A 24725-nucleotide genomic window follows, 5' to 3' on the forward strand; every position below is an offset into this window, starting at 1 on the left:
TACAAGGCAGTAGAAGTTATTGGCAGACAGGATGATCTGGACACAGCCAGCTACACACCAGTTAAGCCCATGTCTTAGAACATAAGCAAGGTTTCCTGGGTTCCAAAAGGTGGTGAAAAAGCTGCACTCCAGGGGCCATCCCACACCATTCTTCCTTCCACCTCGGGGAGCAGGAATGGAAAGTAGCTGACTACCTCTGTCCAGCACAGCTGAGGCTTAAGAAAATACTATCTAATATTTACCACTTGGTATTTCATTGTGAATCTGCTTTGGAAGTCAGGAAATGAGTAGAAAAATAAAGAAAAAAAAGTGGAGATGGAAAAGTCCCTTTGGAGTCAGCTTCTCCTGAGAATCAAACAGGGACCTGGAGCTCACTCCTTGAACAGAGGCCTTCTCTGTATCCTAGATTCCAGGAAGTGTGCAAAGCACTTTACAAATCCTCACAACCACCCCTGTAATTCTCCTTATCTTAGAGATAAGGACCTGAGGTATAGAAAAGTCAGGCAACTTGTCCTAAAGCACATAGCCAGTAAATGGCAGAGCCAGACTTGGACTTTGCCACTATCAAGATACTAATGAGAAATTTACCTAGAGACAATTTGAAAAGGAACAAACAGAGAAAAAATAAGAGTATAGATTGAGAAGCTCTAGTATATGCATATAAGTAGCTCCAAAAGAACAGATTGGAGGAAATAGTGAAGCAGCAGTATTTGAGATTACAGCTAGGAATGTCCCACAATTGAAGAATAATATCAGTGCTCACATCAAAAGTACACTATGTGCACTGAACATGTAGGTACATAAAGATAAATCTACACCTTGATAATTACAATATACCTAGGTCTTACTAATAAAGGAAAAGTATACGGCTTCCAAACCAAGAGACAGAAAAACATGAATACTAAAACTTTGCCAGTTGAAACTGTATCACTTAGAAAAGCAGGAAAGGAAGAAAATGAAAAAGATACTAAACAGAAAGCAAGATTTATTAAGTCAAACTTTATGAAATTATCATTTTCATAGGTCAAAAGTGGTTGAATATCAATTTCATGATTCAACCTAAAAGAAGTTCAAATATATCAAGTCATAATACACGTAGATCAAGTAATAACATACACAAAAGTCATCTATTAAAAACCAAAGATTAAATCCAAAATACAGAGTCCCAGCCCGGGAAACGTGTCGTGAGACCCTCATTTCTACAAAACATTTAAAAAATTAGCCAAGTGTAGTGGTATGTACCTGTAGTCCTTGTTACTCAGGAGGCTGAGGTGGGATGACTGTTTGAGCCCAGGGGGTTGAGGCTGCAATCAGCTGTGACTGCGCCACTGCACTCCAGCCTGGGCAACAGAGGAAGACCCTGTCTCTCAAAAATATGTATGTGTGTATATACAGAGTTAGAGTCCATTCAATTGTAGGCTGCCTATGAACATGAGCACGAGAGAAGCAAAAAATTAAATACAAAAATGGTAGGCTGTCATTTAAAAGAAAAAAAAGTCCAACCATCTAGTAGAAATACACCTAAAACAAAGTCCTTTCCTACCCCAAGATCATAAAGATATTTTCTCCTATGTGATCTTTTAGGGCTTTGCTGGTTTGCCTTCACATTTATTTCAGGTAATACATATAAAATTGATTTTTCTGTATGATGTGCGGTAAAGATGCAGTTTTTTTGTCTTGAATTATATCAAGTTGACCCAGCATCATTCATTTGTTCATTTTTTAGATCATCCTTCTACTGCCACATAGTGCCACCTTTGTCCTAAACCAAGTGTTCAAGTATGTACGGGACTGGTCATGAACTTGCTATTGTGTTCCACTGATCTGCTTGTCTATCCTTGCAACAATACCACATTATCTTAATTATTACAGTTTTCTAAGAAATCTTAATAATTCTATAAGAATGTCTAGCTCTTCCAGGTCTTTGCATTTCCAGTCACATTTGAGAATCAACTTGTCAAATTACACATGCATATGTGGTTATGATTGGGACTCCATCAAATCTACTAATGAATGTAGAAAGAACCAACATCTTTATAATATTAAGGAGTCTGACCCCATGAATGTGGGATAGTTCTCCATTTATTTAGGTATTTAATTTTTCTTTGCTTTAGAATTTACTCTGAAGAGCCTTTCTTGGATATTTGATATTTTCAGATTGCATTATAAGTAATATTTAAAATTGTTTTATTTTCTAGCTTTTGTAAGAAAACAACATATAGAAATGCAATGTATTTTTCTTTTTAATATTGACCTTAAAACCTTCAACCTTGCTGAATATGCTTTTTTTTTTTTTTTTGAGACAGAGTCTCACACTGTTGCCGAGGCTGGAGTGCAGTGTGGCGTAATCATGGCTCACTGCAATCTCGAACTCCTGAGCTCAAGATATCCTTCTGCCTCAGCCTCCTGAGTAGCTGGGACTACAGACATGCACCACTGTGTCCAGCTAATTATTTTTTTGTAGAGATGGGTTCTCATCATGTTGCTCAGGCTGGTCTTGAATTCCTGGACTCAAGCAATCTTCCTGCTTCAGGTGCCCAAAATGCTAGGGTTACAGGTGTGAGTCACTGTGCCCGGTCTCTAAACACTTTTTATTCTAATCCTCTAATTCTTTTGGATTTTTGTTATACACAATCATGTTAACCGCAAATAATAAAATTTTAATGAACTTCTTAATAAATTTTAATAAATTTTAATTCCTCTCTTCCAATCCTTATAACAGTTACTTCTTTTGCTTGCCTCCTTACACTGGCTAAGACCTCCAGTATGATGCTGAACAGAAGTGGTGTTAACAGGCATCTGTGTCATGTTCCAGATCTCAAAGGGAAAGCTTTCAACATTACTATTAAATATAGATATTTGCTGGGAGGGTTTTATTTTTCTAGAAATCTTTTGTCAGATTAAAGAAGTTCCCTTCTATTCCTAGTTTGCTAAGGGGTTTTATCATGACAGTGACAAATTTTATCAAATGTTTTTCCTGTATCTAATGAAATGATCACATAACTTATCACCTGTTTTCCTATAAATGTGGTGAATCTAAATGATCTTCAAATCTTAAAACAACTTCACATGCCTGGAATAAACCAATTTATTTTTAATGAATTATTTATTCTATATAGTGTTGGATTTCACTTATAAATCTGCATCTATGTCGAGATTACTGGTCTGTAATATTTCTTTGTTGTAATAACCTTGTCGGATTTTCATATCAAGATCATGCTGATTTCATGAAATAAGATAGATATGTTGCTTCCTTTCCATTGGCAAAGCCATCTATGCCTGGAAGTCTGTGTTTATGTCTGACTGTGTGAGTGTCTGTGTGTAAAGATTTTTTTTTTTTTCTTTGAGATAGAGTCTCTGTTGCCCAGGCTGGAATGCAGTGGCGTGATCTGGGCTCACTACAAGCTCTGCCTCCCCAGCTCACGCCATTCTTCTGCCTCAGCCTTCTGAGTAGCTGAGACTACAGGTGCATGCCACCACACCCGGCTAATTTTTTGTAGTTTTAGTAGAGACGGAGTTTCACCATGCTAGCCAGGATGGTCTTGATCTCCTGACCTCATGATCTGCCTGCCTCGGCCTCCCAAAGTGCTGGGATTACAGGCGTGAGCCACCATGCCCGGCTGTGTGTAATGATTTTAAATAATTAATTCTACTTAATAGCTATAGAACTTGTATTTTCTTTTCTCTGATGTCAATTTTACTAAGTTATATTTTTCTAGGAACTACTAATTTCATCTAAATTTTAAAAAATTGGGATGTTATTTATAATATTCACTTATAATCTTATCTTTATGTCATTGTGGTAACACTTACCATGAGATCTACCCTTTTAATAGATTTTTAAGGGTACAATGCAGTATTGTTATCTACAGGCACAATACTGTATAGCAGATATCTAGTCCTTATTCATCTTGCATAACTGAAACTTTATGCCCACTAATCAGCATCTCCTCATTTCTCCCCTGCCACCAGACCCTGGCAACTACTATTCTACACCCTGCCTCTATGAGTTTGACTATTTTAAAAAACCTCATATAATCTACGTATAATCTTTCAAATGTCTGCAAGACGTGTAGGGATGCTGTCATTTTCATACCATTATTTGCTATTTAGGAGAGTGTTTTTTGATTTTGTTGATTTTTTTCCAAAGAACTTTCGGCTTTGTTGAGCCTCTATACTCGATGTTTGTATGCTACTTTATAATTTCTCATCTTTGTGATATATTATCTTTTAAGGTCTGGATCTGTAATGACACCACCTTTCACTTCTTTTATGGATTTGTGACTCTCATTTTCTTGATTAGTCAATTTTATCATTTTTTCCCATGAACTTTTGACTTTGCTGTTCCTCTACTGTACATTATTTCCTAAGTTTCCAAGCTTTAAGTTTCCATTCTTCCTTCTACTTATTCTCTTTAATGTGTTCCTTTTCTAATTTCTTAAGATGGTTAGTTGAGTAATTTTCCATCTTCTCTTTTAAAAAGTCATATGCATTTAAAGGTATATATTATCACCTAAGCATGGAATAGCTACATTTCATAAGTTTTGATATGCAGCATTCACATTATCAACTTTGATAACATATTTTCTTCCTCAATGCACTTAATGCCTAGCTAACAGGAACTACAAAAAGAGAAAATGGACAAATGAAACATGTAATGAACCTGTCCAATAACAATGCATATTATGGGCCAGATCTTACACCTTTAATACCACAAGCACACAATTTTACTAGACTTTAAGGATATTGGTACAATATGCCTTTAGGTCTAACTACCAATTCACAGGACAGGGAACTGAAGAACATGTTCAAATGACACCACAGTGATGCAGTCAGCAAAATGTAGGCTGAGAAAAGATGTAAGGCATTCTACCTGGATTCTTCAAATAATAAACTGCAAGGAAAAAAGATAGAGAAGGAACCTACAGACTAAAAGAGACTTGAGAATATCCACCAGCTGTAATTTTGATCCTGACAGCTACACTATAAAAAAAGAAATATATATGTTATAACTAGGGAAGTTTGAATATTAACTGGGTATTTTGTGATATGAAGGGATCATTGTTTATGTTATTTTTCGGGGTGAAAATGGTATAATGATTTTTATTTTTCTTTTCTATGAGTCCTTATCTTTCAGAGATACATACTGAAATATTTAGAAATGTTTTGTCTTTGCTTGGGGCTGGAGAATATGCTTCTAATCTTACTTACCTGGCTGTTCACAAAAAGCCATAAACCACACAGTTGTTGACATAGGGCTGCTCCTATTGTGTCAGGGGCTTATTCCAGAGCAAATGATCACAGCAAGAGTAAAAGACCAACATGGAAGCCACAGCATATCTGATAACATAATATGAAGGAGATACTCCATTTTACTTGCACCATGTTCTATTGCTCACACAGACCAATCTTAGTGCAACATGGAGACTACAAAGAGGTGTGAATACCAAGAGGCAAAGATTGTTGGGGGACATCTCAGAGGGTATAAGAATTCATAGGACAAAACCATTAGGAATTGTTGAAGCTGGGTGGTAAATACATGAGGGTTCATCACATTATTATCTCTATTTTTGTATACATTTGAAATTTTCCATAATAAAAAGTCTTCTAAAACTTTTTTTTTAAAAAAGGGTATCAGTCCAGAGATGGAGTGAAGATATAAAAAGGCTACTCAGTGGTGGTAGTGACTCTGCACTACCTCCTAGGCAGCCCAGTCCCACAGAGACCCAGCGGTTGGCCAGGAGTGTGTACTGGCAGCTTTCACAAAAGTGGACTTCGTCAAGTCTGAAGAGTCTTCATCAAGTATGAAACTTGGTGCACAAGCATTTGTATCATACCATTTCAACACTGCTCCTAATACCACAAAGCTGTTCAATGTCCAAAAACTGGTGACTTACAATGCACTTAAAAGGTACTCATTAATAAAAGTATCTTCAAAAACCACATAAAGACAAAAAGACATAAATGTTTAATAAAATGTGTTGAGAGTGATGATATACTTAGGGGGGTTATTAAAATGACAAAAACAATTCTACCAGAAACAATAATATTTGATTGAGGCTCGAAGTAAGTGTAAGGTTGTTTACAATATAGGCATCGTTTTAACTGTAGACTGTGGTGAGTCTATAGTTTTCTTCAACGATGTTTAAATTTTCAGGAAAGCAAACGGTTTGTGAAAAATCTTTACAAATTAAGCTTCTCTTGACTGATCTCCACTTAATCAACTTGCTGGATAAAGAGATACTCTTCATCTCCTTGGTTTAATTTTTACATGCACAATATTCAACAGTTATCTTATTATGACTTATTCATGGCTAAGCCATATAGTAGTAAACTATGATTACTTTTGTTTTCTCTGAACAATTTTTTTAAAGTTTTCCCTGAAGGTAATGCTCATTTAATTTTTTTCTTACTATGGTTTTCTATGTATTTCAATCCTAAACTTCCTATCAATTGTCTAAATCTACTCTAGACATTCAGCCATATCAGGTGTAACTTCAATGGCATCTTCTTGAAGTCTCTCTGGAATTTTCTCACTGGCTCCATCTGGGCTGGTCGCCTCTGCCTGTGCAACTCTCACTCAGGCTCTCCCTTCATCATCTTCTGGTCATTCCCACCATTTCTCACACAAGCTGAATCTTCTGTTTTTTACATTCTATGTTTTTCTTGTCCTTGTTTTATTTAAAACCAAGGTTTTAAATGGTAGTGTCCTATCTCTAGTAACTTCCTGAGAATGGATGCTTGGCAGTTCAATGTTCTGAGATCTTGCATGTCCAGACATATCCTTATTTAACCTGTGCACTTTATTGCAAGTTTGGCTGAATATAACATTTAGATTGGAAATTATTTTCTTTTAGAGTTTTGTTCCTTTGTTTCTAGAGTTGCTGAGAAGTCTGAAGGCATTCTGATTAATAACCCTTTGACTGTGACCTGCTTTCGCCTCTTAAGAAACCTGTAAAAGGTCTTTTTTTCCCCCTTGGGGGTTGAAATCCTCACTGTTCTGAAAGTCACAATGTCTTGGAGTGCAATCTATTTTCACCTATTGTCCCAAAAAGTTGGTGGGCTCTTTCAATTTGAAAATTTCTGCAGTTCAGTTATGGAAAATTTTGTGGATAAATTTTCTCCTCCCTATTTTTAAAATTCTTTTTGAGACTCCTATTATTAAAATATTGGATTTCTTGATTGTCATTTCAATGTTCATATAATTTTACTGTTGTCCATCTCTTTGGTGCATTTTTATTTTTATTTTTTTATTTTCAAAAGCTCTTTCTGGTTCTCTCAGTGTATCTTTTGAATAGTATCCTATTCCCATTTTATGGTTGTAATATATTCTTTATTTTGTTGAGGTTATTAGTTATTTCTCTTTATGTGTTCTACCTTAATAGTTTTTGTTTCCTCAAAGTTGCTTTCCTCTGTTTGTTGAGGGTTTCCTGAGATGTCTAGTATTCCTTGCTTACCTATTTGTTATTGAGAATGGAAGCCCAAGAGGCTGAATATGAGGCCTAAACACATGAGTAGGACTCACTGACTATGAGTTTCCATAAGGGTGATTAGGCTGTGCCATTAAGTTGGAAACTTTCCCAAGTCAATCAGCACTAAAGTGCAATTTGTTGGAAATTCAGAACATACTTTTCATTCACATACTATCAGGACCACACTAGGTACTTACCCTTCTCTCTAGGGCTATCCAATTCTGATGAGAAAGACCTTCCAGTCTCTTCTCTGGAGGAGGTAAGCTTGGCTGCCAGCATCAATGGGAGCAAGGAGTTTAGGGGGCCTCAGCACAGAATGTACATGTTCATTTCCTCTACCTATTTTCTGTACAGTTTGCTTGCTTTTAACTGGGTCTACTGTACTCTAGTACCTTGTATTTACCTTCTTATTATGGAGCAACTAGACATCTAATTAATATGTTGCTGATAGGAATGTAAATTGGTATAAACATTCTGGGAAAATGTTTCGTAGCACATGCTAATGCTATATAAATGCATAACCTATTCCTTTCTCTAGTACATAGCATACAGTAATGCGCACTTAAGTCCTCCAAAAGACATGAACAAGAATGGCACAATAGCTTTATTTATAGTGGTCAAAAAGTAGAAATAATCCAAAGATCTATCAATGTATAAATAAATGATGGCATATTCATATTACAAATCACTATTTGCTGTAGAAAAGAATAAAATTCTGATACATGCAACAATATGAATCTTAAAGGCACAAAAAATGGTGTGGATCCATCATAAAAAGTTCAAAAAGAGACAAAACTAATCTATGTTTAGAGAGGTCAATATAATGGCTGCCTCTGGGGATGTAAGTACTGACTACAAAAAACATAAGGAGACTTTCAGGGGTGATGGGATCATTCTATGTCTTGATTTGGCTGATGGTTACACAGGTGTATACATAGCAAAAAATTCAGTGAGCTGTATACTTACGACTGTGTATTTCACTGTTTCAAGTTACATAAAACTTAAAATATTTTTGTAAAAAGTTGAGTATGTGAGTATTTTGGTAATAATAAAGTTTAAAATCCCCTTCTAATCCATTAAGATAAATAATTATCTTCCAATGCCTGAAATACATAGTGCTAATAATGAGTAGAAGCTTGAGATATTATTTCTATCAGCATTTAATGATTTTCTAAGTGGGGTAAGTAGTAACATAGTGATATAACATTTGCCTTAAGAACAATCAGCACTCAAGTGCAATTTACTGAAAAATCAGAATATACTTTTCATTCACATACTATCAGGACCACAATAGGTACTTACCCTTCTAACCTAACATCTGGTAAAGATCTGTTGAGTGCAATCATCTCACTTGCCATTAAATTGAACTGATTGATTTTAAACATCTCTTTCATCTTTTCTTGATCCTCTTTAGGAATGACGACTGGTTTCCCCATTTCTCCAGGACCTTCATGAGGCTTTTGTACTGGCTCTAGAACTAAGAATAGGAGGAAACTTAACTAACATTAATTTTATAGCAATTGATTGATTCGTGATTCTATTTAATAACATTTGTGTTTGAACTGTGCCCTCAACAACCAGACCCCTTTCTGAGCCTACCCTCTCCTAGGCTAACTGTTACCCTTCCAAGGGGCTGTCTTGTCCTCCACCTCCACATCAGTGTCCTGACTCAAGAATTCCTCACCTTGCCCCACTCACCTGAGTGACTGCATGGTGTTGGCTCCCAACACAAAAACTACTGCCACACTGACCTCCCTAAAGTGCAGCCTTCATTGTTATTCCTACGGCCTCCTAGAGTCCAGCTTGTATAATGTGGAATTGAGCCTAATTTTCCAAAACTATCACCTGCTAGACCTTCTCCTCCCACCCCACAGTACTTCATCTTCCAGTCAAACAGCCACCCACTGCCTTCCTTCCAACATGCCTCACATTCTCCTGCTTCCATGCCTTTGCTCACATCCCCTCACGGCTTCCATCGCTGCAACACCAAATCCCTATTTGCCTTCCCGTGCCCAACTAAAATGGCTTCTCTTGCTTGTAGCTTTTCTGAATCTCTCTATAGTGGTTATTTACTACTCTTGACTATCACATTACTTCATCCAGGGTTCTTATGTCTCTAACCAACTGCTATCTCTCATTATAATGATTGTCAAACCTGTCTTATGTACCCCTCCCATTAGAACAAGAATTCTCATCAAAAGTAATGTTATCTCTTGATATAGACATAAAAAGAGCAATGTGCCTGATCAGCACTTCCCAAACTTTCTTCCTTATGTTTTTGAGATGTTAATAAATGTCCAAGAAAAACAGGTTCTGGGATACATTAAATTTGGAAGGTGCTATGTTAAACTTCTCATCTATAAGAGATGGCTAAAGGATGAGGTGAGGTCAAAAATGGGATGAAAATATATTTTATGCATTACTTATTTTAAAATCTAAAGTTTTATTCTCTTGTAGATTGTTTTTAGGCATCCTCAAAACATTTCTAAACAAAAATAGTGGCATCAAGGCAGCAGAAAAGCCATCTCTCTTCAGTCAGGCTTCATCTGTACAAGAACGGGACGAGCTAGTAAAGCTGACTTTAGGGTGATTGTTTCAGCCAGTGGTACAAAGCCACCTACCAATACCAGAGCTGCAGGATATGAAACTATTCATTGTGTCCTCAACCACATCCAGAATTTAAAAATAGATTTCAGAGAATGATGATGAAAAAAGTGTGCATTAGTTTTCCCCTGTTCTCAGGATAAATTGTGATTTTATGTGGAACATTAAAATAGTAGAAAATTACTTCAAAAATTATAGGAAACTCAAGTAACATAGTTTTTAAAAACAAGTCCTGCCTAATGTTTGCCCAGTAAGTAAGCTCCTTAAATATAAGAGTTGGTAGAATTTTTAAAAATTCTCAATGACAAAAATCATCAACAAGTATAGTAAAAACTAGAAGTACAGAAGTGTAATACTCCATATAAAATAAGCCTTTAAAGCTTTAAAAATCAAAAATTGTAAAACTCGTATAGTCATTTCTACTTGCCAGTCTCTGAAAGTAAAGAACAACCAAAAGATTTTGGGACTGGTACATCAGTGGTCAAAAGGAACCAGCAGAGTTCTGAAGGTGACAAAGATCTTTTGTGGATGGCACAGATAACATAAAGAGTAGGTGGGAGACATCTAGTGGCCCTGATTATAAATATCCTTCTGTTACCCATGCTCTATTTTAGTATAAAATGCTTTATAGAAAAATCAAAATAGAAATGTTTTCATGCTGCTCAGTTTTTAAATGAAAAGTATTAATGTATACATATACCATCTGTGTTTTTACTAGGGGGAAAAAGATCCTCAACCTGATCAAGCCTCTAGACCTAATTCACAGGAAATATACGGGCCAAAGGGACATGGCATGCACCATTAAAGGGATGTAAATCCGGACTGCAGGAAACTGGAAAAGAGAAATACCTCAATTTCTTCTTCAACAACAAACAAAATAGGTCAGAGGGAGACAAAGAGAAGAGGTATCCATGCCACTAAACTAGCCATGAGTTGACAACTCTTGAAGCCAGATGATGGATACATGAGAGTTTAATTTTTTTTTATTTATTTTTTTGAGACAGTCTCGCTCTGTCACCCAGACTAGAATGCAGTGGTGCAATCTTGGCTCACTGCAACCTTTGTCTCCCAGATTCAAGTGATTCTCCTGTCTCAGCCTCTGCAGTAGCTGGGATTACAGATGCGCGCCACCGTATCTGGCTAATTTTTGTATTTTCAGTAGAAACGGGGTTTCACCATGTTGGCCAGGCTGGTCTTGAACTTCTGACCTCAGGTGATCTGCCCACCTCGGCCTCCCAAAGTGCTGGGATTACAGGTGTGAGCCACTGTGCCCAGCCATAATTTTATATTCTCTCTACTTTTGTTTCTGTTTGAGAATTTCCATGGTGGAGGGGGGCATTAAGGAGGACTGGAGAAATTATTACTATAAGTACTACAAAATATAAACTTAATTGACCAGAAACTTAAAGTTGGTCTTGATATCTTAAAGAATCAGGCAAAAATGTACAGCATATACAATCCTGCTGATGCAATATTTTGCACATTTCATCACCTGATATTTATTAATCTGAAAATCTACATAGTGCCTGCATTATGTACTCTAACCTACTGTTACATATGAAATTTCAGAGCCACATTTAAAATTACCATTAATCAAAAGTTATATGTCTACTGAATGATTCAGAGAATGCACCACAATACTCTAATTATTAATAAGAAATTACAATATCCTACAGAATTAAATGGACTATTAAATTAATTTTCTTGGCAAACGAGTTTGGATGAAATGCATGTGGTTAGTGAATATATGTTACTATTAATGCATTTACAGTATTAGAAAGCAACTAAAAAGATGGTAAGTATAAACTTTCCATGTTCTCTACTGCCAGTCTTCTATGTGTATTAAAAGTTGGTTCTGTGAAAATTTTATTAGAAAGAAACTGAAATGAGTTTGGATGTCATTTCATGAACTAAAGAAAATATTTTTGCATAAAATTCTACATGCAGCTCATTTCTAAGAATCAAATCACTTTAACAAGGGAGGGACAAAGGTGTTATTCCGAAGTATTATGTGAGAACAAATATATTTTATTATATACTTCAGTTAAGTTTCATTTACATGACACTGTAGATAAGTATCATGTTTTAGAAAAGGTATTTACCAAGAAAACTACAGGTTCACTCTGAAAGCCCCCAAATAAGATTAACATACACAAACCACTGGCATGCCTTTGAATACACTTTAAGGTATTTTTCAAATTTCTTATATGTGTTTCTCTCATGAAAGTAGAATAAAGAGGTATAAAGTTATATGACTTCTTTTGGGGTAAATATACTAATAAAAGGCTAAAATCATTTCTCCCAAACTATTTTCTGATCTTACTACACAATTAACATTTTTACTGTCCTTATGCACTATATTTCACTATTTCAAAATGTTTCCTCCTACATTTTAACATTTCTGAAATTGGAATGTGGCTCAGAATGGTAACTGGAATGTGATCACTTTTACAGTGGTATACAGAATATTCTATAAACAAAGGTATGTAAGATGCAATAAAATGCAGCACACTATCTGATTTTTTAAACATCAAAATATCATCTATAACTTAACTCACTGGTAACTTTCTGCTACTTCAACATCCTTGTCAATTTCCAATTTCATGTTCAATTTACCTGTGCTGCATATATAAAAGTCAACACTTAAAAATTTGTTATAAAGTTATTATAGCCTTTACTAGTAATATTTTAAAGTTTTTAATCATTGGAAGTTTTTTCTATAAACCATGTTCTCCACGGCTTCCTAATGTTCAACAGTTGAAATAATTCCAGCATAAGTACATGAAAAGTTAAATCATTAATATTTTAACGATCTGAAAATGCAGTACTGACATAAAGAATCAATTACTACTTGAAACTGCATCTTTAAAAATACTGAACACTCTATATAACACCCAAATCCATAAAGTGGATAAATGATAAATGAGCTAATTCTGGAAAGCAGAAGAGTGTAAAAATATTCCTAAGCCATAACCCCCACTACCCATATTCTTCCAAGGGAGCCCAATCTAACTCTAGCAACAGCAGAACTCTGCTATTTTCAGATAGCCTCAGGTATAAAATACAAGTATAGACTTAAGAGAACTACTCAGAAAAAACAAACCCCTCTGGAATCACCAAAGACTGGCCCACTATTTCTTGAAGCAGGCAAGTAACAAATAAATAGAAGAATCTTAGAAAACTCTTAAGTACAGCATATCAATAACAATGTTACAGGAAGTCTTCAGCATTATCACAATGACATCAATCCATTCTATTCAAACCTAGGAAACCTTTTTTCACAGCAGAGACAGTAGAATTTGCTAAATTTCACCGAAATCAGAGCTGTAAAGTAGAACGTTCAGAAATTAGGTGCTTCCAGTATTGAAACGGTCACTCTGGAGTGTCATACTGCTCAATGTTTTTTGTTGTTTTGTTTTAGTTGTTCATTTTAAAACAAAAATCCAGGAGGCCCTATGTGTTCTATCAAGAGAGACTTCAATCCCAGGCACCATGGCTCACACCTGTAATCCCAGCACTTTGGGAGGCTGAAACAGGCAGATCACCTGAGGTCAGGAGTTCAAACCAGCCTGGCCAACATGGAGAAACCCTGTCTCTACTAAAAATACAAAAATTAGCTGGGCATGGTGGCGGGTGCCTGTAATCCCAGCAACTTGGGAGGCTGAGACAGAAGAATCGCTTGAACCCAGGAGACGGAGGTTGCAGTGAGCTGAGACCACACCATTGCACTACAGCCTGGGTGACAGAGTAAGACTTTGTCTTTAAAAAAAAAAAAAAAAAGAGAAACTTTGAGGTCATGTAATGTACATGCTAATTCCACTAGAAAGTTGGCATCCTTGGTGCCATCACCCATCCCCTCTCCCTGATCCTCTTTAGTAAACATCTCTTCAAATGCACCACAGCAATTTGTCACTAGCAGAACCTTAATAACTTCTGGGCTCTGAAAAGACTTAAGACCTCTCAGCACCTACTGCACTGAAACTTCGTATCAAAGCAGATTTTTCAAACTGTTGCTTATTAGCATCAACTGTGCTCTTCCCCTAATCATTTCTCCCCTTAAGACTACCAGGGACCTCAAAGATTATCTCCCCTTAGCTATGTACTTCCCCTCCGGCCTACTGCTCAGCCCTTCCCTCACGCTCGGAGGTCCTTCTCAGTCTGTACCCTGAACACCCTGAAACCCCCAGGCTGTTGTAAAGCCTCTCCACTGTCTGGTCTCCACAATACACAGGCTCCATCCACAGACTTAACTGAAGTCTAGCTCTCCTCCAGAGTCCATTAACCTCACAACTGTTTCTGGGAGAATGATTCATTCTCCTTTCCTCCAGAGGCAAGGAGGCCATCTCATACCTCCGTTACTTTCAGACTTTTGCTCCTTTAGCTTGTAGTTTTGTACAAAACCCAGTCTTTTTCTTTGAAACTTATGCCACTAGTGTCAAAACTATAATAAACTGTGGATGTTCTTTGAGGAGAATCCTTTTCACGGTTCTAATACCCCATCTGCTGAGAATTTGTTCTTTCAAATATTCCTCCTTTCCCCTATAGTTTAAACCTCTTCCTGAACATATATAAATAATAATAAATACATAGAAAACCAACTTCGGCTCCATCTATCTCTTGTAACTGCTGTATACTACATGCTTCCCTTCATGCTGAAGCTTCCTAAAGAACAGCCACATCCCTACTGTTTCTCTTGTATATTGAATCCAGAATCCACTGACTTCCACAGTTACCATTCCCTGAAATGACACTTGTCACGGTCACAAGAAGCCCCATACCAAACATATCAGAAACACTTTATCTTAGGTAAAACCTCTGAGCAAACACCACCCTTGGCTGGGCTTCTATGACCTACTCCTTGGGGCTTTTCATTCTACTCTGACTTCCTGGGAAGCCTTCTCTTCCTTCAGTGACCCTCCAGAAGGGGCTCTCCAACAGGGAGTCTGTGTCTTCCAACTCTACACATACCGTGCACAGCCTCAGGTATAGAAAAGGCTTAAATTACCATCTATTTTCTCCATCTTGACCATTCTCTACTGCAGAACATCTCTACCAGTTCCTCAAAGTTAAATATTCCAAACTCAGGTTGGGTGCAATTGTTCACACCTGTAATCCCAGCCCATTGGGAGTCTGAGGCAGGTGGATCACCTGAGGGCAGGAGTTCGAGAATAGCCTGGCAACATGGTGAAACCCCATCTCTGCTAAAAATACAAAAATTAACTGGGTGTGGTGGCGTGTGCCTGTAACCCCAGGTACTCAAGAGGCTGAGGCAGGAGAATTGCTTGAATCCAGGAGGCAGAGGTTGCAGTGAGCTGAGATCGTGCCACTGCACTCCAGCCTTGGTGACAGAGCGACACTCCATCTCATTCATAAATAAATAAATAAGAAAAATGAAAAAAATATTCCAAACTCAACTTCATGCATCCACCTTTTCATCAAAGCTGCTCCTCTTCTGAGGAGCATCAATTCGTCCAACCATGGAGACATGAAAGCCACCTTAGACTTTTCTCTTTCTCTTATTCCCTACAATCGATGGCTCCCCAGGTTATGTAAATTCCACTACTTAAATATTTTTCATATATACTCATTTCCTCTCCATCTCCAGTGTCATTTTAGTGTCTGTTCCAAGCTCTTTTCCAAAGTCTCACAACAGTCTCAGACTGGTATCTGCTACCTGCCTCGTTCTCTTCCAGTCCACCAGTTACATGACCACCAAAGCATTCTTCCAGAAGTCCAGGTCCAATCAGGCCTTACTCCCTTGTTTAAAGTGCTTCAGCGCCATGCCGCTGTCTACAGATGAAGTCCAAAATCCCCAGCATGCCATAAAAGGCCTTGTGTGACATGGCCTCTGCCACCTCCTGTGCTCTTGTTCTCCTATCAACTCTGTTCTCACTTTCTAATCTTGCACATACTTCTTTCCTTTGCTTGGAAGGTCTTCCCCTCTCCTAACAAACAGCTGCTCAAGCTGATACTCAGCTGGAACACACTTCCTTAGTGCAGCTTCTCAGACACCCCAAGGCGTTCCTTCCTTTCTACTCCTGTGCACATTCCTAAAGTGATATTTATTATACTGATATTTACTATTGTTATTTCTCTTCCATTAGACTGTGAGTTCCCTGAAGGGAGGAATTTTGTCTTTTTTTTTGTTCAGCTGTGTATCAACAGCACCTAGTACCTTGCCCAGCACATATAAAAGTCAAAAAAACATTCAAGTGAATCTTCACATGCTATAGAGCCTATTCTTTCTCACTGTCAAGCCTTTACATTTAAGATAGAACATCATGAGCTTATTACAAATGGCAATGAATTAAGGTAGGGTAAGGGGAAATTTATTCCATTCTATCTGGGAAAAGAATACTCAAGTTTCTGACTGATGAATGGTAATACCTGTTCTTTGATTTAAACAAAGACAGTATGAATACAGCTCTAGAAACAATTAAGGAGGCAACATTTTGTCACCCAACAAAGATATTAAACAGCAGAGCTATAAAGTAAATATTATGCAAACTAATAGGCTGACTTTGGATGAAAAATGTATTAAAACATTTGGAAAAAGTGAAAATTTAAGTTAGGAATTAGCCTAGGCATTACTGGAATTCAGTGCTAGCAACTAAGCCTAATTTTAGGCAGATTTCCCAAGAAGATATAAATAGAACCAGTTATGTAAGCCCACATATAACAATTACAGTTAAGTTGGTACAGTTAACAATACAAATCAATATTTTTTTTTCTATTGTAAATTTTGGGGGACCAAAGGCCCTTCTCATCATAAAAGTGCAAAAAATTTTAATGTGGCTATATGCTTAAAGAAAACATGTTTAAAGAGTAATTATTTGTATATAATTTCTAAAAATAGTAGAATGCTGTATAGCCATGTATTCTATAACTAATCACAGAGTTCAGAGCCCAGAACAACTGGATTACTGACTCTTGCAATGCAGTCATTTTCATTATGGTTAAAAAAAAAAAAAAAAAAAGAATTTTTTTAAAAAGGGCAACATTTGTTTGTTGAATAAAAAGGAGTTTAAAACTGAATTTTCCAATGTCCTCTGCCAAAAATATCAGTACTACCTATTACCTCCCTTCTTTATATTTGTATATTTCTTTCCTTTCCATACTAGATATTGCAATGATCTCACTGCAGCCTCTATTCTATCACCCAGTCTTTTCAAAAGTTCTCCCTAAAAGGGCTAACTGGAGCTATCTACAACATTAACAACAACAACAAAAACCTCTACAGATCACATCTGTCTATAAAAATTTCTTCCCCTTAGGACTGATATGGGAGAGGAGGAGTAATCTCTTTTGATACCTTATAATGCAATTTTAATGCTCCACTCAGCATTTTGGCATTAGACTAATCTTCTGTACAATTTTGATATTCCCCAACTATGAGATACCCACATTATTTAGTAACATCAAGTAACTTACAGGTTAACTTATAGGAAACTAACTACACTGAATATTGAACACAAAAGTCGAATTTAGCAATTCTATACATGATACTTTAATGCTTTTAACTGTTGGATGAACCCATTGGAGAACTATCAATATGATCATCTAATCTCCTACAGGAAGTCAGGGACTACTGTTAATCTAAAAAAGTCAAAATTTTATATTATCCAAATTAGTTAGTAAAAACCAGTGATATATTAACTAAAACAGCTGTATTATAAAATGTCACTCACCATCCCCAGCAGGAAGTCCTCTCTCCTTTTTTTCATCACATTTGTTGCATTCACTGAAGTAAAGCAGCAGGAACATATCCAAGAGTACCCAAATCAAGGAGGTGGCTAGGACCACCTTGCAGTATGCAAATTTTCTCATGGCACTTTAAGTCAAATGCAAAATTTAAAAATATATATATAAATATACAAAGATGAAAATTATTCCAATCCGGTTTCATCAGAAATCACGTTCATACCCTATAGAGAAAGAAAGGAAAAAAGATTAACTTAAAAATTCAGAATGTCAAAAGTGAATTATAAAATTAATTTAATATTATAAACATTAAATAAGTTATTAATTTCATTAAGAATAAAAAATTTCACTATGAAGACTATGTTTGAAAATCAGACTTGGAAAAATGCTTATAAAATATATAAAGAGTATCAGGACTATATAAATAATTCCTACAAATCAATATACAACAATCCAACAGGAAAATAGGTAAAGGACATAAACAGGTACTTTGTAGAACGGAAACCCAAATAGCCAATAAACATGTAGAAAAGTGCTCAATTCCCTACAATTAGGAAATGCAAATTAAAACAACAGTGAGCTACTATTTCTTTTTTTTTTTTTTTTGAGACGGAGCTTCACTCTGTCACTCAGGCTCTGGAGTGCAGTGGCACAAACTCGGCTCACTGTAAGCTCTGCCTCCTGGGTTCATGCCATTCTCCTGCCTCAGCCTCCCGAGTAGCTGGACTACAGGTACCTGCCACCACGCCCGGTGAATTTTTTTTGTATTTTTAGTAGAGACGGGGTTTCACTGTGTTAGCCAGGATGGTCTCAATCTCCTGACCTCATGATCCACCCACACACTCATCAAACACCTGGGTCTTAACTACCTTTCTACTCAACTGCTGTATTATGTGTTAAGGTAAAAGTTAAGCTATTAATTACCATAGGGGGTTAGGCAACTAGTGATTCCCAGTGCATTTCAACTGTCCACATTCAGTACCCAGGCTCAAGAATTAATAGAGTTCTCCTTGTAGCCTGCACTACAGCAGCTTCCTGAGCTAACTCTCATTCCTCTTTCACACTGAATCCCATTCTAAAACTGCAACAGTCACCAATTATTCAGGAAACAGAGTCGTGGAAAGTATAATGGAAAAGTGTATGTCATAAAATCTGACATTTAGTCTTGGCTCTGACAATAATTTTATACACTTCCCATTTCCCACCCTGCTACTTCTCTTTATTATGTTATACCATGATGAGAAAATGACTAGAGGAACGGTTACCAATTTTGAAAAGTCACTTGGGATAGTTTGGGCATAGGTGTCTTAAGCATAAGGAATTCATCTTGGAGCATGCTGAAGCAGCCTGAGAGACCTCAGAGAGATACAGAATTTCCCGCTCAGCAGCCGACTCTGAGGCTCAAAGCCTGTGTCACTGAAGACCAGGAGAAATATAAACCAAGTGCGTTCCTATGCAGTGGAGTGAGGAAAACAGAGTCTGCACTGTGTCCATGCTGAAAGCTACAAATGCAGACGCCCTGGAAGGACCAGAATGTGGGCAAGGTAACAGCTTCTTATAAGGGCAATTTTATGCAACAAGTTCCATGGTGGCCAACTGAGATGCACTTACCTGAACAATTCAGGGCAGGCCTGTAGTTTATCCATGAAATATATACAGCAGTTCTTGCCTACTTCACAAGGTTGCTAGAGAGCAACTTGAGAAAACACTAAGTGATACTTATAAATGTAAAGTTATTATTTATGCTCATCTCTCTAGGGGCTTTGATCTCTTGCCTATATTCCTCCTTTCACCAAACCAATACTCCCTGACTGCAAGATGAAAACAAGGATGCTACTGTCATGTTCGTACCTCAAAATCATGCTTACTGAATACCTGATACTGGGTCACCTGTAGTGAGCAACTACTGATAACTATGGTAACTGAGGTGAGGGGAGAACCTAAAGCATTAGAGTGCACAATGTCATGGAACAAAAGTTCTCACCAGATAAACTATATACATGTATTTATATTTTGTGTTATTTCATATGAAAAGCTGCCTCTTTTGATCACTGGCAAAGCAGTCTGATTGCTGGTGCAACATCTGAATTTCAAATGTGGTTTTACGGTCTCTAAAATCCTATTTAAAAAAATGCCTGCAGAATAGTTAAATGTAAATATAACTTTTCATCTCCTTCTACTTAAGTTTTGCAAGGGTGCACAATTAGCTTTTAAGATTGAAGGTGAAGTGCAGTGAAGGGTGAGTGTTTGGGAGAAGAGGGGTGTGTGGCACACCCTACATGGGGTATGGGGAGAAAGGAAGATAAAGGAGAGGCAAAAAATGATTCCCAGATTTAAGGCCAAGGTAACTAGCTAGATAGATGATGGTAATGCAATAATGAAAGGAAATACGGACTAAATCATGAGTTGAGTTAGTTCACACTGAATGTGAGGGGCCTCATGTCGAGGTGTCAATAGGCAGTCAGGGGAGTAACTGGGTCTGATGTGAAAAGGCAGGTTTGTTAGGCATACATACACAAGCAGCAACTGGAGTCGGCAGAGGGAACGAGGAGGCCGATGAAGAAGGCAGAGAGAAAAAAGGGGGCTGAAACTCCAGGACACCCATCACCTCCCACATACTGCAGAAAACAGGCCCCTTTGAGAGAGGCATGAGAAGTCAGAGGAAGGAAGGAGCATGGATAAACAATGTTAGACCCTCTATGAGGCTGAGATAACAAAGAAAGAATGTCCACAGGGTTTGGCTCTTAGGATGAGGCCACTGGTGATTTGGCGTTTCTATTACTGTTCCCCGCAAGGGAATGAGGTCACAGAAGGCTTGCTCATCTCTATAAGCTTCAGAGAAAACTCTTAGAAAATGTCTTCTAAATGAAGAAGGAAAGAAAAAGACAAAATGGCACAAGAGATGTTTCTTTGAGATCATAACTGTACCAGGAAGAAATCTGGTGAAGAGCAAATAACATGTAAGGAACTTGATTTTTTTACTCTGTTGTTTATGTTCAAGAAAAAAAATAAGGCTACTTATGTCTTTAGAAAATTGAAGATAAAGTTCCAAGTATGTTGCCACCAATGTTTCCTATTGTCATCAAATATATAAGATGCAAAAGAATGAAAAAACATTTATTTAAATATGGCAGATAATTTTTCTTTCTAAAGAGTTGTTTAAAAGATTTAATTTGCACGACGCACTGCAGGTAAGATTCTAGTTTTCATATGTAATTAAATAATTATTATTTCAATTTGTTTAATGAAAGCTAGTACAATGTAATGAAAGAGTTGCTACCTTTATTGCCACCATTGTTGTAAAGTTATTCCTTATTCTCCACTTACTAAGCAACTTTTGTGTGTCCTTCACTGTCCTTGAAATGAAGGATACAAAGAAAACCAAGTCCTTTTTCCAAAAGGCACACAAAGTTCAGTCGAAGAACAAATCAGCAGGTGGGGAAAAGAGTCAGAGCTGAAGACAACTGTCCAACAACAAATTTCAGTCCTTTAAGAGACTACAGGACATCAAACCCCAAAGTAATATAGTAAAAATGTCTTCAGACTTCATTATTTGATCCAAGAAATTCAAGGCCAATTTTATATTTTTGATACAACATTTTTCATTACTAGAAAAAATTAATATATTACAAAATCAGACTTTTAAAATTACATTTTGAAGTTTTTTTCCTCAAGGTAAAGGGGTGGGGGCAGTTTCTTTATAAAAATAGTTATGGTGCAAAATTATGAATGCATTAAGTCATAAATCATATTTTTAGGTTCATGATAGCCATTAATAATTAATATTAACATGATCTCCTCATTCAGAAAGATTAGCTATAATCTAGGAAGCCTTGAAAAGGAATTTCACATTTGGCCCAGAGACCTTTAATAAGGTTCAGGAAACAAAAGAAGTTTTGTTGCAGGAAGTCAGGGACCCCGAACGGAGGGACCGGCAGAAGCCATGGCAGAAGAATATAAATTGTGAAGATTTCATGGACATTTATTAGTTCCCCAAATTAATACTTTTATGATTTCTTACGCCTGTCTTTACTGCAATCTCTGAACATAAATTGTGAAGATTTCATGGACACTTATCAATTCTCCAATCAATACTCTTGTGATTTCCTATGCCTGTCTTTGCTTTAATATCTTAATCCCATCATCTTTGTACGCTGAGAATGAATGTCGCCTCAGGACCCTGTGGTGATTGCGTTAACTGCACAAATTGTTTAAACAATATGAAATCTGGGCACCTTGAAAAAAGAACAGGAGAACAGCGATGTTCAGGGAACAAGGGAGATAACCTTAAAGTCTGGCTGCCTGTGGGCCAGGCGGAACAGAGCCGTATTTCTCTTCTTTCAAAAGCAAATAGGAGAAATATCGCTGAATTCTTTTTCTCTGCAAGGAACATCCCTGAGAAAGAGAATGCTTTCCCAAGAGGTCTCTGAAATGGCCGCTTTAGAACGTTTGTCTTTTACAGTTGTAGATAAGGGATGAAATAAGCCCCCGTCTCCCGTAGGGCTCCCAGGCTTATTAGGACGAGGAAATTCCCGCCTAATAAATTTTGATCAGACTGGTTGTCTGCTCTCAAACCCTATCTCCTGATAAGATGTTATCAATGACAATGTGTGCCCAAAACTTCATTAGCAATTTTAATTTCGCCCCGGTCCTGTGATCTCGCCCTGCCTCCATTTGCCTTATATTTTATTACCTTGTGAAGCATGTGATCTCTGTGACCTACACCCTATTCGTACACTCCCTCCCCTTTTGAAAATCACTAATAAAAACTTGCTGGTTTTACGGCTCGGGGGCATCACGGAACCTGCTGACATGTGATGTCTTCCCCAGACTCCTAGCTTTAAAATTTCTCTTTTGTACTCTTTCCATTTATTTCTCAGACCGGAGGACACTTAGGGAAAATAGAAAAGGGCCCACGTGAATGGGCTGTGTTCCCCCAATAAAGTAAGAAAGAACATTCCACATTTTCCAGAGACTGCTGGTGTTGCCTTCACCTGAGCAATTTCCCACTCTTCCAAGAGGATAAGACTGACAACGTCATCTGGGAATCTTCGGCACAGCAAAAGCACTGTCTGTCACAACAGACAACATTATTGGTGACAAGAGTGCACCAGTGAGTGCTAACCTTAGCACTAAGCCAAGCCCTGCTCTCTACAAAAGACCCACACATACACAGTCCATGGTTACGGAGAAAGAATAGTTTTTTCAACGGTCCCAGAACAATTAGATATCCATATACAATAAAAACACAAATACTGGCCCATATCCTATACCACATACAAATATTAACTCAAATTTTTGAACTAGATCTGGAATAAAACATAGAATAAAATCTTTTGAGACCTTGAGATCTTAGGCAAAGATTCCCTAGATAGAACAAAAAAGCACAAACCATTAAAAAAAATAAAATGGACTTCCTAATTCATCTTCAAAAGACACCATTCAGAAAAATACCTGTTTATACGCAGGTGATACACCTTTATTGATTAAGTTAAAACTTCCAATTTTTCTTTGAAAGAAAATAAAAAGCAAGTCACAAATTTGGGAGAAAATATTTATAAATTACATATCTGATAGATGACTTGTATCCAGAATATATAAAAAACTTTCAAAACACAATAAGAAAATAAAGAATCCAATAAAATGGGCAAAAGGTCTGAACTGTCACTTTACCAAAAAAGCCAAACACTTTTTTCAGATAGCAAATGAGTACATGAAAAGAAGTTCAACATTAAATTATAACCACAATGAAACATCACTATGAATTGAAGAAAACAGCTAAAAGAAAAATAACAAGTGCTGGAAAGGAATTGGCGTAACTGGAACTCTAATACAGTGCCAGTGGGAATGCAAAATGGTACAGCCTCTCTGGAAAACAGCTGAGTTTCTCCCCATAAGAATCTGTAATCCCATTCCTATTTATTCAGGAGAAAGGAAAACATATCCGCACAAAGCCCTGTATGCAAATCTTTATAGCAGCTTACTTATAATCATCAATATCTGGAAACAATCCAAATGTCAATCATCTGATAAACGGATAAACAAATTGCACTATATTTATACAATGAAACACCACCCAGCAACCAGCAATAAATCAGATCAATGGCTGCCAAGGGCTGAAAAAGGAATAGGGGATTGCCCATAAATGAATCTGCGGCAATGAAAACATTCCATAACTTTCTTGGGGTGGTGGTCATACAACTGTGTCCACTGTACAAACTTATAAAACTGAACCTAAAATGATGAATTTTACTGTACATAAATTCAATCTCAATCGACTTAAAAACAGATAAACATGGGGGAGAGGATATCTCAAAGAAACAATGCCAGTTTTACAAAGAGAGAAATTGTTTTATGTTTTCTCAAAAGACGCATACCAGAATTCATTTTGGAAGTAACTAAAAGTTGCTTATTTTGTCCCAATCACAGTCAGTTAAAACCTTCCATTTGAAATGCATTTAACTACTTATTTTTAAAGTTATATAAAATTAGAGTTAATATCAAAGTATAGTGATTAATTACAGATGCTTCTCAACTTATGATGGGGTAATGTAGCAATAAACCCATCATAAGTTGAAAACATCTTAAGTCGAAAGTCGAAAATGCCTTTAATACAACTAACCAACAGAACATTATAGCTTAGCCTAGCCTACCTTAAATGTGCTCAGAACACTTGCATTAGCCTATAGTTGTGCAAAATCATCTAACACAAAGCTTATTTTACAATAAAGTGTTGAATATCTTAAGCAATTTACTGAATACCATACATTACATATAAATTGTGATGGTTTTACGCTCTCATAAAGTCAAAAAATCTTAAGTCAGGGCACATTTGCATATCAGTAAACTTCTGATCCAATCCTCCCTCCCTCCCTCCCTTTCTTCCTTCCTTCCCTCCTTCCCTCCCTCCCTTCCTCCCTTCCTTCTCCCTTTCTCTCCTTCTCTCCT

General features: G+C 37.0%; 1 protein-coding gene across 3 annotated transcripts in view; it reads right to left on the minus strand.

The window, feature by feature from the left end:
* The window catches only part of GALNT1 (polypeptide N-acetylgalactosaminyltransferase 1), a 91341-nt gene that overhangs the window by 39803 nt on the left and 26813 nt on the right, over nt 1–24725 (minus strand). For 2 of the 3 annotated variants that reach the window (XM_030810566.1, XM_030810565.1), the window contains exons 2-3: nt 17765–18001; nt 8775–8949 (exon numbers count right to left, since the gene is read on the minus strand). In XM_030810566.1, coding sequence (XP_030666426.1) covers nt 8775–8949; nt 17765–17903 — 314 coding nt within the window. In that variant the 5' untranslated portion in view covers nt 17904–18001. Of the gene's footprint in view, nt 1–8774; nt 8950–17764; nt 18002–19388; nt 19514–24725 lie in introns of those variants that run through there. The other variant, XM_003261920.3, reaches the window with a different exon arrangement.

Source organism: Nomascus leucogenys, chromosome 4 (genome assembly GCF_006542625.1).
Source record: "Nomascus leucogenys isolate Asia chromosome 4, Asia_NLE_v1, whole genome shotgun sequence".
NCBI lineage: Eukaryota > Metazoa > Chordata > Mammalia > Primates > Hylobatidae > Nomascus > Nomascus leucogenys.